This window comes from Notechis scutatus, chromosome Z (genome assembly GCF_049901735.1).
Source record: "Notechis scutatus isolate UNSWTSFEM ecotype Mainland chromosome Z, rNotScu1.2, whole genome shotgun sequence".
NCBI lineage: Eukaryota > Metazoa > Chordata > Lepidosauria > Squamata > Elapidae > Notechis > Notechis scutatus.
In genome coordinates, this window is record NC_142025.1 from 115,153,736 (window position 1) to 115,168,712 (window position 14,977).

At 36.5% G+C, this 14,977-nt stretch overlaps 1 protein-coding gene across 1 annotated transcript; it reads right to left on the minus strand.

Annotated features, from left to right (window-relative positions):
* Positions 1–363: 363 nt before the first annotated feature.
* Positions 364–1,266, minus strand: LOC113428086 (vomeronasal type-2 receptor 26-like). The gene has a single exon (XM_087947074.1). It carries the CDS (start codon positions 1,252–1,254, stop codon positions 364–366), a length of 891 nt encoding a protein of 296 aa, XP_087803200.1. The 5' UTR covers positions 1,255–1,266.
* Positions 1,267–14,977: the final 13,711 nt, after the last annotated feature.

The window sequence follows — 14,977 nt, forward strand, 5'->3', positions numbered from 1 at the left end:
TAGTTTAAAGACTGAATGGGCTGCCTTAAAACAAGCAATAAAAAGGTCTCCTTTAAATTTAGTTTCTGGAAAATGTGAATGATGTGGCAACAGTAGAGAGGAATTGTTCCAAATGAATACCCCAATGACATTTAGATACTACATGAATGACAAATAAATGAACAGGTTATCCCAGATTTTATTTTTTTCATTCCAAATTCAAATAAATCTGCCACAATAATTGTATAAATAACTGAATACCTTTAAGTGGGTTGGTTCAAATGATAATTGATTGATTAGACATACTGCCCTATATAATTTCATATAAAATCAGAAACAATCCTATTTTAGTACACAAATGTAGATATGGTAACAAAAGACTCCTCATCTCTTACTTCTTATCAGCTGTTCCTTGGTGTTCAGTTCAGACTTTAGAAGAATGATGTAGCATTTGGGGGAAAAGATACAACCCAATAACCCAACACTGGAAGCTAAGATGGAGAAGATCTCCACTGCTACCATATATTTTCCTTTGGTGCTCAAATAGGTGGGAATAAAAGACAACCAAACACTACAAAATACCAACATGCTAAAAGTGATAAACTTGGTTTCATTGAAAGAATCTGGTAACTTCCTGGCTAGGAAAGCCACTATAAAATTGATAAGGGATAGGAAAACCATGTAAGCCAAGACAAGGTAAAACATGGTGGTTCCTTCATTACATTCTACTACAATTTCCCCAGGGACTGAGTACATATCTAAATTTGGGAATGGAGGTGAGGCTGCCACCCATACAATACAAATAATGGCTTGAATCAGAGAGCAGAAAATGACAATAGAGTTTGAGAGTCTTTTTCCCATATATGTCCTCATCTTGGATCCTGGTTTAGTAGCCATAAATGCTACCACCACGGTGATAGTTTTGGCCAATATGGAAGAAACAGCAACAGAGAAGATGATGCCAAAAACAGATTGTCGAAGAAAGCAAGTTGCTTTCCTTGGTTGCCCAATAAAGAGCAAAGAAGACAAGAAGCAAACAAGAAGGGAGATAAGGAGAAGGTAGGTGAGATCTTGGTTGTTGGCTTTGACAATAGGGGTATCTCTATGCTTAATGAATGTTACCAACACTGTGATCAAAGAAAAGAGAACAGCTAGCGACATTAAACCAATTCCTAAAGGTTCATCATAAGAAAGAAAGCTTATTGTTTGGGGAATGCATCCATCCCTATTCTTGGTAGGATACTGATCTTCTGGGCATTCAATACAATCAATCATATCTGAAAAAGAAAAAAAATATTGGATGGATTTATTATACCTAACTGTAAACCACTTCTATTTGAACCTTAATGAGAAGATAGATTTACTGTGGAGACTGAATCTATTACAGTTAATTAGACAACAGTTAATAAGCTATGACATTAAGAAACAAACATGGATATTTGATCCAGGACAAACTATTTTTAATTTTTTCAGATGATTTGGGATAGATAATCCACTTTCTTTGAGTGGATTAATAGAATGTTTTGAAATTTTAATCTTGTTTTTTTTTAATTGTCATTATTTTTCCTGTTAAATATTTTATCACTAATATACAGAATGTAGGTCAATAATTTGCAAATAGATATACTAATTTAAAATGGGGGGGCTGTTTCACAAGGGGTGGGAACCAATATTGTAGTAATGTAATGTACTAATCAGTATTCAACTAGGGGGGATAATATCGTCTGTGTATGTGTTTGGCTTTTTTATACACTTTTTTTCTTTTTTAATATCTTGACTGTTTTTTTTCCTTTTTGTCCCTTTCTGGATTCTTTGGAGTTTTGCCTTTGGAGTTTTAACTTTATTTTGAATGAAATATAAATAGATTTTAAAAAAAGAAAAGAAATCATTGTGTTTGAGCATCAATTCATCTGCAACTGCATATATAAAGAATAAACAATATTCCTGAAAAGCCAGCACTAAAGAAGATTTCCTACTGCTAATATTGCCTGGGATGAATATTCTTGTTATAAAATCTAATATGGTAATTTATCATTTGTCCTTGTTGTATTTGAAGAGTTGCAACTCTTGAAATACAACAAGGACAAATGATAAATTACTATATTAGATTTCATAACAACAACCTTTTTCCTTCACAGTAAATTCTCAGTTTTGCTATTGCTGTACAGCTGTACTAGGACATGAAGAAAAGAATAGAAATCTCCATCAGGGCATATGCCTCAATATTTTCAATAATGACATTTGTTGTTACTGAATTACATCTCAACTTGTCATGTCCTTTCTTCAAGCTTGAGGAACACTTTGCTCTTCAACAATTTTTTTTCTTGTAGGCGCTATAAATGCTATTCTTTGTTGTCTATCAGTTTATTCCTCTTTTCTTGGCACTGGTGAGACCACACCTAATGTATTATGTTCTATTCTGGACACCAAATTTCCAGACAGATGTGGAAAGCCTTCAAGCTGATACAGGGACTTGAAGACATGACATATGAGAAATTTATCCTGAAAGGAGGGAAATTTAGCCTTAAGGGAGAACGTGCTTTCTGTCCTCAAATGCATAAAAGGGAGTCATGTCAAAAGTTCGAACTACTACCAAAACCCTGAGTATAAGTTGCAGCTTTCTAGATTTTATATAAAGGAGAAACATCTCTGTTCAACAATGGAAGAATCTATCTACAGATGTTATGGCTTCTCCATTGCTGAAGGTTTTTAAAAAGCAATTGGACAACCTCCTTTCAAATTTGTTTCATTGTTTGCATTGCATATTCCAGAAAGTTGGATTAGATCAACATTATGGTCTCATCCAGAGCTACAATTTTATAAATCTAAGATTCTATTATTGTGTGAATTAATAAAAATATCAGTTGACCACAGAGATACACATGAAGCATGGGAGCATGAGGTTTGTTTTTCTTTTAGTTTTCTTTTTCTTTTTCCTTTTGATTTGATGTGAGGTAGAAAAATCCAGAGGATCTCATGAATGCAAGAACAAGGGGACAGTTGCTATTTCTTTATCTGAAAGAATCAGGAGTGGGCTTCAAAAAACTTAGCAACCAGTTCTCTGCCCAGTTGCTGGTTGAGTGTGGCCATGGTGGGCATGGCCTAGTCAGCTTCCTGCACCATGGCAGGGGGCTGGTTTCACCCTCCCTGGGCTGCAGAGGTTTTCTTCAAGCCTCCAGGAGAGCAAAAATGGCCTTCCCGGACTCTGGAGGCTCTGTGGATGCCAGAAATGGGCCTATTTCCAGCCTTCTGGAACTTCTGGGAGGCTCATGTTTCTTTTTTTTTAAAAAAATTTTTTTTATTGATTTTACAATTAAAACAAACCAACAACACATACATAAATGAAAGAGAGAAAAAGAAGAAAGGGAGAAGAAAATAGAAAGAAAAAAATAGAAAACAATTAAAAACATTCTCATCTTCAACAGTTTGTTAGACCTCTTTTTAATCCTTATTTTATGCCATATACACACCTAATCCTTACATATATCTGTGTATCACTAATATGGAATTATCCTATCCTCTTTTGACTTTTAGTGTGAAGTCTATCTTTGGTCTATCCATTTGTACCAGCAGTTTCAGCTGTTGTACTATATTGAAGTGTCTTTATTTTTTAATGCCAAAGATAATTTGTCCATTTCTGTACAACTTGATGTTTTTTGAATGATCATCTCCTCTGATGGAACATGAGGCTGCTTCCAACATTGTGCAAAAGCCAATCTGGCTGCTGTCAAAATGTGTATTATTATATATTTCACTTTTTTTATATATTTGTTTATCAAAGATCCCTAACAGAAAGGACTCTGGTTTGAATTCGATCTGTTTTCTTGTCATTTCTTCCAGCCAATTTCTAATTTTCTGCCAATATTTTTAAGCTTCTGTACAGGACCACCACATATGGAAAAAAAGTTCCCTCTTTTTTTTTTTTGCATTTCCAGCAATTAGGACTCATATTGGGGTGCATCTTCGCTAATCTCGAAGGAGGAAGGTGCCATGTATAAAACATTTTATAGGCATTTTCTTTGTATGCTACCGATTTTGTAATTTTATTATTTCTACCCCAGACCTTTTCCCATTCTGTTATGGTGATGGTACGTCCTATATTCCTACTCCAGGCTATCATGTTCCCTTTTATAATTTCTTCTTTTAATTCTACTTCTAATAAATAATTATAAAATTTTGTTATATTTTTTTTTGCCTGATCCTAATAAAATTTTATCTAATTGCTGGAGTTTATTGTTAATTCCAAATTCTTTCTTGTCCTGTTTATATCTACTTTGAATTTGAAGATATGCCCACTGATCAATTTTTAGTCCCCGCTCTTCAAGTTCTTGCCACGAATTCAAATTTCCTTGTGTATCCAATAGATCCTTATATTTAATCATTTTAGTGATATCCAGATTATTTGGGTGAATCATCGCCTCCATTGTTGAAATCCAAATTGGTATTTTTAAATAGTGTTTTTTTCCGTATTTTCTTCCAATTAGTTAATAATGAGTCTCTGATTAGGTGTCTGTGAAAATATTTCTAGCTAGTTTTCCCTACATCCCATAAAAAAGCATGCCACCCCCTTTGAAAGTCATGGCCTTCTAAGAATAATATTCTCTTATTGGTTAAATTCACCCATTCTTTCAACCATACTAAAGAGGCTGCACTATAATACAACTCCCAATTTGGAAATGCCAGCCCTCCCCTGCTCTTCATATCCTGCATTGCCTTTAAATTTATTCTAGGTTTTTTCCCTTGCCAGATAAATTTTAGTTATTTTATTAAGTTCTTCAAAAAAAAAAATTGTGTACTTTGATTGGGATCGTCTGAAATATATATATAGGAATTTTGGAAGAATATTCATTTTAATAGCAGCAATCCTGCTTAATAATGAAAGTTGCAGCTTTCCCCATGTTTCTAAATCCTTCTTTACCTGTTGCATCAATTTATCATAATTATTTTCCTTAAGTGTCTTACAATGTGCTGTCAACCATATTCCTAAGTATTTAACTTTCTTTATCACTTGTATTCCCATAACTTCTTCTAGTTCTTATTTTCTGTTTTTCTGTTAAAGTTTTAGTCATTAATTTTGTTTTCTTCCTATTAATTTTAAGTCCTGCTACTGCTCCAAATTGTTCTAATTCATTCATCAATTTTTGTCCTCTTTCTATTGGTTCCTCAATGAAAAAATATATATCATCCGCAAACGCTTGCAACTTATATTCTTCTTTCTTAACCATTTATCCTTTTATGTGTGGGTACTGTCTAATTCGCATTAGTTATGCTTCTAATGATAATATGAAGAGCAGGGGTGAGAGTGGGCAGTCCTGTCTGACTCCTTTTTCTATTTTTATTGGGCGGGTATATTCCCTGTTTATTATAATATTAGCCTGTTGTGTATCATAAATGGTTGTTATAATATTTTCAAATTTGGTGCCTAAATTCATATTATAAATTTTTTGGATTAAAAATTGCCAATTTAAATTATCGAAGGGAGGCTCATGTTTCACCCCCTAGGCCCCAGAGGCTTCCCTTGAGCCTCCAGGAGGATGAAAATAGCCTCCCCAGTCTCCAGAGGCCCTCTCGAGGCTGGAAATGGGCCCATTTCCAGCCTTCCGGTATAGGCCCTTCACTTACCTGGGATCCAAAATGGGCTGCATGGAGATTCCTGGGAGGAGTGGGGTGAGCGGGGCGGGGCCAGCCAGTCATTGCAATTACCAGTTCGGTGGACCAGATGTAAAATTAACATCCGGTTCACCTGAACCGGTGTGAACCAGTAGTATCCCACCCCTGGAAATAATGCTGAAGGTAGTGCTGTTGAATACAATGCATTGCCTACCCTTCAACTTTGAGATCTTCCCTTCTGGGCATTGTGAACAGTCATAACAGCAGAATTTATCATTTTCTCTTTTTTTCTTCTGATAACCTGGAGGGCAAGATTCAGTACATACAGAATCAGGTGGTACCTACCACATAGAAAGAAGTAACAACGGGTTTTAGGAGAAACAAACCAAGAAAATATTTCACAAAATTTAGCTTTTCACAGCTACTATTTACAAATGACATCTAGGTAGTCATGGGGATAGTGAAATATGAGGCCATATTCACTCTCTCACACAACATTTTCCCCTTTAGTAATTGATATGAAGGAACATTGCTATTATTTTTTCAATCTAGATAATAAAAATCTGGAGCTCAAGCAAATCAATCAATCAATCAATTGATGCAATCCAAAACTTATAAAATAAAGAGACGCAGTAATATTCCTTGATGATGATGACAATGTTTCTTCTAACTCAATCAAAGTTTAATTCAATTATGGAAAATGCGATGAAACTATCTATCTACCTATCTATCTAAATTTAAGAACAGCTTTTGTATATATTATATATTATACAGAAAGATAAATATAAATGATGAAACAAGACCATGAAAAACTAGACAGGAGGAAAGTTGACTTATTTTAGTTATGATGCTGGTGAAAGCTTTTGCGCATCCCTTGGACAACAAAGTTGACAAAGAAGCAAGTACTGGAATGTATAAAAGCAGACATATTGTTGAAAAGCAAAATCACAAAATTCTGCTTATTTATTTCAGCCATGTCACCCAATCAAACTTACTGGAAAAGGCTATTATGATTGGAACAGGAAACAGTAAAAGGAAATGAGACATCTGTAAACCATAGTATTTAGACACCATCAAAGTAGACACCAGCCAGAGCATAAACAGTTGAAATAAAATGTAAAATGTTAGAAATCGTGGAGAAATCTGGTCCATAAAATCACCAAGAATCAGATATGTTTGAACAGATTGGAACTTCAAGTAGAAACACGCATAGCATGGTTTCTAAAATGTAAAAAAATTACAGAGTTGGAAGGGACCATGGAGATCTTCTAGACCAACAACCTCCTCAAACAAGAAACCCTATACCATTCCAGACAAATGATTGTCCAATCTCTTCTTAAAACCATCCAGTACTGGAGCAGCCACAACTTCTGGAGGCAAGTCATTCTAATGATTAATTGTTCTGTCAGCACCTTTTCCCCCTTAATTCTAGTTTGCTTCTCTCCTTGATTATTTTCCATCCATTGCTTCTTGTTCTGCCTTGCAATGCTTTGGTGAATAGATTGACCTATTCACTTGCACCAATAAATACTGTAAATCAGTTTTGGAGTATAAGAAGGAAAGTCATAAATTCAATGCTTATCTATATTATTGTTGGAAATGTTTTTCTGTTCTTGTTTCTTTTTTTCATTATCATTGATAAATAATAAGATAGTGGAGATTTTGGCATTAAGCTCAAAAAGGCCTACTTTTTATATCATAGATATAACTTAAAATATATTACATGGGGTATGGTTTATCTTTTTTCATGTTATATTCAATATCAGTTGTAGAACCTCAGTAATTCTCTATTCTTTCGTTGACATTTTCCTTATTTAAAAATTAGTCCTTGGCTTACAAACATTCATTTAGTTAGTTGGAAGTTACGATGTTTTAAATCAAGTGACTTATGACTGTTTTTCACACTTACGACTTCATTGCAGCATCCCCATGGTCAAAGGATCAAAATTGGCAATTGGCATATATTTATGATTGTTCCAGTGTCCTGGAATCAGGGGGTCACTTTTTGTGACCTTCTGATAAGTGAAATCAATGAGGAAACCAGATTCACTTAGCCACATTATTAAGTTAATAAATGCAGTGATTCACTTAACAACTGTGACAAGAAAGGTCATAAAATGAAGCAAAACTCAAGTAACTATTGCCTTACTTAGCAATAGAAAATTTGGGTTAAATTGTAGTTCTACATCCAGGACTACCTATAGTACCCTTACAAGGCTGAGCAAAGTAGAATAATGGAAAGATAGTGGAAAAGATGAGTAGATGGTATTAGTCAAAGGTCTTCTGAAGAACTGAAGATAACAGGATCAGTCCAAGGTGAAGGCCTTCCATCCACAAAGTCACAGGTTTTCAATCCTTTTTTTTTCACCTTATTTTTCTTTTTCTTGGTTGTTTTATTGAATCTTAAATTCTCATTTTTCCTTCCTCTCTTCCAATTTTCTTTCTTAATCGAACTTTTTGTCCATTAAAAATGGCTTCTTCCTTTTCTTCTTCTTCTTCTCCTTCTCCTTCTTCCTCAAGTATTTGCTGGTACGTAGAAACTGCCATTTCTAAAAAGTGGAAGACAGCTCCCAAAGAATCCTTACCTTTTAATTTTTCATATTCCATTTTTAATTCATCCACAGATAGTGCCATTGTAAATTTTAAGAACAACCCAGATGTTTTTAATCTTAAAGTAATTTCCAAATGTCAAAGTTATCAAACAATCCAAACAGACAGAAATTATTTCCTCTTCTTCTCTTTGCAATTTTTCCTCCTGGGGCAAAATCCCAAATATATTTTAAAGCCGTATTACAGTTAGTTGCTGGTCTTATAATCTTCAAGGCGTCTCCTCCAACAAATTTTTAAAGATTTTTTTAGTCCTCTCCTTTCCACTTATAACAAAGACCTTATTTTTACCTTAAAGAAACAGGTTTTTCTGTGCTCATTTGCTTTCTCCGTAAGGAAGGGGAGTGAACTTTCCTTCAGCACTTTCACCGCTGTAACAACTTCTTTTGGAAACAAATGTATCAATCCAAGAGTCAGGTTTCCAGGGTGTTTTAAAAGTAACTTAATATCCCAGTCAGCCAAGAAAACTTCTCCTTCTGGTTCTTCCTCCTGCACAGTTTTATCCGGTTGAAGATTCCTTTGTGGCTTCCATTTCTGACAGCTGCTCCACCACCTCAGGAAAAAGGAGTCTAGCCGGCTGGGGAAAGGGGGTGCGATATTCCCAGACCCCTGCCTGGATCTCCTCTATCTTCCGCTGCCCCTTCGGGATAGCGACAACCCCCAAATCCAGTTGGATCGGGGGTACCTCAGCGGCGAGTGCAGCAGGGACCCACAGAGAAGTGGATTCCTGCCACAAGTTTTCAATCCTTATGTCGTATCAACAGAGGCATAGAATCAAAATCATGTGAAGTATTAGTACCGGTTTATAAAGCCTTAGTAAGACCACACCTGGAATACTGTATCCAGTTTTGGTCAACATATTACAAAAAAGATGTTGAGACTTTGAAAAAAGTGCAAAAAATTGCAACTAAGGGCAGTGGAGGGATTCATTTTTTTTCCTACCAGTTCTGTGGGTGTGGCTTGGTGGGCATGGCAGGGGAAGGATACTATAAAATCTCCAGTCAGAGGTGGTATTTGCTGGTTCTCCAAACTACTCAAAATTTCTGCTACCAGTTCTCCAGAACTGGTCAGAACCTGCTAAATACAACCTCTGGTGTAGGGTCTCCTGCTTGAGCAGAGGGATGGACTAGAAGACCTCCAAAGTCTCTTCCAGCTCTATTCTGATTGATTGATAGTTTCAGACTCAACTCAATTGTATCTACCTAAATTTTATGAAGGGAAATTGTCACCCATGATGGGGTCAGCCCTTTCAGAAAAAGCAAATGCTTAGTTACAGGTCTGAAGATGAAAAAAAAACCATTCTGAAAATGAATCATAGATCCTACCTGATTATAATGCTGGGCCCACACAATTTTTGAGTCATCAATATTGATTTTTTCCCTTCAGGATCCAATGTTCCAATTTGCACTTTAATAAAGGAATTGTTTGGGAAGGTGATTAAGTTTATGATATCAAATCCAGTGTCCATCTCCTTCTTTCCATTGAAGTACACTGTCTCTCCAGCAGAATTGTTAAACACAATAGATTGAAGAACTGAGTGAAGCTACATCCGACATACAGAGGAGATACAGAGAAAGGAAAACAGTGCACTAAAAATTCAATTGGAATTGTTTCCAAATGCATATCTTTCCTGTTCTGCAATGTTCAATGTGAATGTTCAATCTACAATGTGCAATTTTGCAAGAGTGTTGTCGTTCATTGACTGCCAGTGGAGATGCACACATTGGCATTTCAATTTGAAGCTTTCCAATGGGGAACAACAGTAACAAGAGAGCAAGAGTAGTAGTATCAACTTATTAGAACTCTAAACTATAGTTATTTTACAGTATCCAAATGCTTTTAAAAATAAAGCATGTCCCACCATACATCATAAGTCATGTTTCACATAGGAAGGAAAAATAAACATGATTGTTCTTCAGTGCATTATATAGGTAAAGTAAAAGTTCCCCTCCAGAGGTGGGATTCGGTTCTTTTAACAACCGGTTCTGTGGGTGTGGCTTAGTTGGTGGGTGTGGATTGGTTGTCATGTGACTGGGTGGGCTTGGCCAACTCGACATCACTCATGTCAAGGGATGCTTCTCCTTGCCTGGCCTCTCATGACAGTGGGGATGCTGCAACAGTCTTAAGTGTGAAAAATGGTCACGTCACTTTTTTCAGTGCCATTGTAACTCTGAATGGTCACTAAATGAACTGTTGTAAGTCAAGGATTACCTGTACAAAAATAAAAAAGCTTCTTTGCTTGAAAAAAGCTGCCCTAAATACCAATCATTAGATTAAAAATACCTGCAAGCCAGCGTTACAAATCAGGCGGGGTGCCAGAGCACCTTAAGGAATGAAAATAGTTAAAATGCAGTGATATCTATCAAGCAGCCAACTCTTGCTCATAAAATGGAACCCTTTAGCAGAGAGGTCATTTAAGCTCTCCAGAAAATAGCACACCCAGGAAAAGCAATCCTTAGATCCATTTGCACCACTTAAAAATCCTAAGGAAATCATCCAGATTTAAGGAAAGATCACATGCCCCCCAGAAAGGCAGTAAAAGGAATCAGTGCCAAGTTTGCATCCTACCTCTTGGAAGTATACCCCCAAAGAACAGTGCCAGATAGTACTAAAAGCAGTGAGGAAGACCCCCTCCCCAGATAGAAAAAGAAACCATGAAACAGGAAAAAATTCAAACACAATACAAATAATTAAATCACAACAGTAGCTGTTGCTTGTTGAAGCTGAATAGGAAAAATTATCCCATCAATAAACACAGGATTAAACTTCACCAAGCACAGAATTGACTTTCATCAAAAACCAGTTTTACACCAAAACTCAGAAAGAGTACGTAAACTCATGTTTGAATGTCAATCTTTCTACTTAGCCAAGAAGCCTTGCTGAATGTCACTCATCTTGGTTCCCTGTCACTAAAGCTCTACTTCATTATTCAATTATTTCTTCAAAGTGCTGATTGTCCAGGGAAGTATTTCCTCCCAACAGCAGTGTAAAAATCTTTAAACAACCCTTTCCCTTTAAGAAATCCAAGCCCCTAAAACTCCAGAGACAGGAAGTCTAGGCTGTCTGCCAAGAATGTAATAAGGGTGGGGAAAAAAACAAAAGGAGATTGCTTCTAATTACCGGTTCTCCGAACTGCTTAGAAAGTTAACAAGGGGTGCTATAGAACCAGATAGAACTGGTAGAATCCCACCCCTGTTCCCCTCCTTCCTGTTCTGCAATGTGTACTAGTCATTTCTGGCTCTAAGAGGCAGTTCTCATATTTGTTACAAAGCTGAAGAGACAGTATTGTCCAAAGACATCTCCGTGATCATGTGGCCAGCATAACTAAATGCCAAAGATGCATGGAACACTGTTATCTTCCCACCAAAATGGTCCGTATTTTTCTACTTGCATTTTTACATGATTTTAAACTACTAGGTTGGCAGAAGCTGGGACAAATAATGGGAGCTCACTCCATTATGTGGTGCTAGGGATTTGAACTGCCAAATTGCCAACCTTTCTGATCAACAAGCTCAGCATCTTCAGACAGCGCTGGCTCTTCGGCTTTATAAACAAGATGAGCACCAACCCCTAGAGCTGAAAATAACTAGCACGTATGTGCGAAGGAAACCTTTACCTTTACCTATATGAGTCTGTACTAATTTTTTATGGTGGAAAGAGAAACCAACAGCCATTACCTGCCAAGGGTGAAGAGACTCAAGTTTGTTTCTTTTCATACCATTCTTTGATCTGAGATTGGATCTAAATAACTCCATGGAATGTAAAGAATATGCTATAGCATAGACTGCATTGTAGATGCTATAGCATTGACCGGTCATGTGAATTTCAAACAGAGATCCAGGAACTTTCTTCAAGCTCTCTTCCCAAGAACATGCTTCTGTGGCCTCCATTGGAATCTTTGGACATTGAAACGAACAGTTAAAAGCTTGCTCTGAGAAGATCATCAGAAAATCATTTCTTCCAGCCTGACAAGGATCTAGGGCCAGAAGAAATTTCTGGAACTTGGGCAGTTGATGGGGGTGAATAGCAAAAGAAATGGCTCCTTCAAACACTTGCAAATCTGAGCCCATCTGAAGTACAGTCATTGCAAAATCATTCTGGGCAGTCATAATCCATACCCTTTGAAAGAATACATCTGAACTATTACCATGAGTTGTTTGAAGCATAAAACAGCTAAGTAACATAATGGACAAGGTTTCTCCATAAACAACAATTATATTTATGTTGGTATTAGTCATCGGTAGATAAATATTCCAGACATTCCTATTAATGCTTAGGATATCATTCAACTCTGCTTTGGGGATTTTTGTTGTGAATGCTGAACAGATCCCATTTTGGGAAAGCAGTGGTTCTAACACCTGCATGAAATGTTCTCCACTGTCACTGTCAACGATGAAGAATCCAATCCATGTCCATCTGAAATGGTGAAGGAACTGGATAATTCCCATGTATTGACTAGCTTCATTTGGAACCATACGGTATAGAATTGGGGGCTGTGTAATATAGCTTTTCTCTGGAGCAAATGCGCCATAACTAAGCTGGAAGGAATGGATAAATAAATCTGCATGCAAGAAAATTTTTGTGCAATTGTCAGAAGTTAAAAAAATGTATCTTAATCTGCATAAGCTCAAAGATAAACATCTATTTTCCTTCTGCTTGAATGTTTCTGCATGTTAAAAAAATATGATTTCCTGGAACAATCAACCAGTGGAACAGCTTGCCTTCAGAAGTTGTAGGAGCTTCATCACTGGAGGTTTTTAAGAAGAGACTGGACAGCCACTTGTCTCAAATGATATAGTCTCCTGCTTAAGTAAGGGGTTGGACTAGAGGACCTCCAAGGTCCCTTCAACCTTTTTTTCTGACATAATTTTAGTATTAGTCTCCTATCCCTTTTCCCATTTGGGGAAACATTCCTGTCCATCTATCATGCATTTCTGAACTGCAAAATCAAAGCAAGAAGAAAAATAGATCATAACCTATAAACATATCCATGTTCCATGAACAGATCTTACCTGTGGGATCTTATAAAGACTTAAAAGGTTTGCAATGGAATGAGACAGTGGGACCAAGTCCACCAATCACAGAAATAAGCTTTTTCCCAGAATCACATTCATAGTTAGGTATAACTCTTTCCATTTTGAAAAGAAGGTCCAGAGTGGTCCGATAAGTGCTCATTGCATCACTGTAGCTGTCACAGATATGGAACCCAAGCATGATATTAGGTAAGATCTTGGAATCCTCATTGATTTCATATATGGCAAATGCCAAGGTCAGGATGTGTTGGTAGAACTTGGTCGTCATGCCACAAAGCAAAATGTCCCAGCATTGACTAACATTGAAGGAAAAAATGCTGCAGTACTCTAATAAGAGTCATTGAAAGCAATAGTCATGGTTTTTCATCACTGATGGAAAGAGGGAATAACAGAATAACAGAGTTGAAAAGGATTTGGGAGGTATTCTAGTCCAATGCCCTCTCAGGCAGAAAACCCTACAACATTTCAGACAAATGGTTGTCCAATCTCTTCTTAAAAACCTCCAGTGTTGGAGAATTCACAACTTCTGGAGGCAAGTTGTTCCACTGATTAATTGTTTTAACTGTCAGGAAGTTTCTCCTTAGTTCTAGGTTGATTCTCTCCTTGATTAGTTTCCATCCATTGTTTCTTGCCTTCGGGTACTTTGGAGAATAGATTTACCCCCGCTTCTTAATGGCAGCCACTCGTATGTTGGAAGACTGTTATCACGTCACCCCTAGTCCTTGTCTTCCTTAAACTAGACATACCCGAACAAGAACTTTACAGATAACTCATGAAGAGATTAGGGATAGAGAGGGAGGGAGAAATTCCCAAGATAAAAGAGAAGACACTTGATCATGAATTTGGGAAGAGGAGAACACAGGTTTTGGAAACAAAGGGAAGGGTCACTTGGAATATACATTTGGTACAATTTGTTTCTGCTCAGAATTAGAAACAGGAAGTGCAGCCTACTCTGTCCCATATAATCTATACCTTCTATCCTGAATCAAAGTAATATTCCTTGCCTTCTTTGCAAAGCTTTTTTCAGAAGAAAATATAATTTTCTCCAATTTCTTCCTCAATTGGATGGAAAAAAGAATGAGGAGGGAGGGAGGGAGGAAAGAAGGAAAGAAAGAAGGAAGGAAGGAAGGAAGGAAGGAAGGAAGGAAGGAAGGAAGGAAAGATGGAAGGAAGGAAGGAAGGAGTAAGTAAATAAGTAAGTTTAGTAAAGTATCTATTTAATCTAAGGCATTTTAGGTATTTGGGTTATAAATACTAGGGAATCAATATTTAAACATGTTAGTGGTGCCCATTGAGGTTAATTGGTTGCCATTCACTGCTTTCTGCCTTGTTCCTTGACCTTAATTTTATACATGCAAATACATCATGAAAATGATTCACATACTGTGTGTATGTGTGTGTGTGTTTATTTATATATCTATTTCCATCTATCTATCTATACACAACTTATATAATGAATATAAAACCTGGGACAGGGAAATCTTTCAAAATTTTCTGTAAGAAATGGATGAACTACATTTAAATCTCAAATTCATGCCACCAAATTTTTAAAAAAGAGACCAAAGAGAGATAGAAAAATAGATGAAAACTCTAAAGCATACCTTGAACTGTATCAAAATATTCTTCAACAGAAGGCATGATTTGAAAAGATTTCAAATGTTTCAGCCTCTTTCCAAAATGTTTAGTAAAATCAATGGCCACGGTTATATTTTTCTTTTAAAAGAATAATGATTCATAGGTAGGCTATG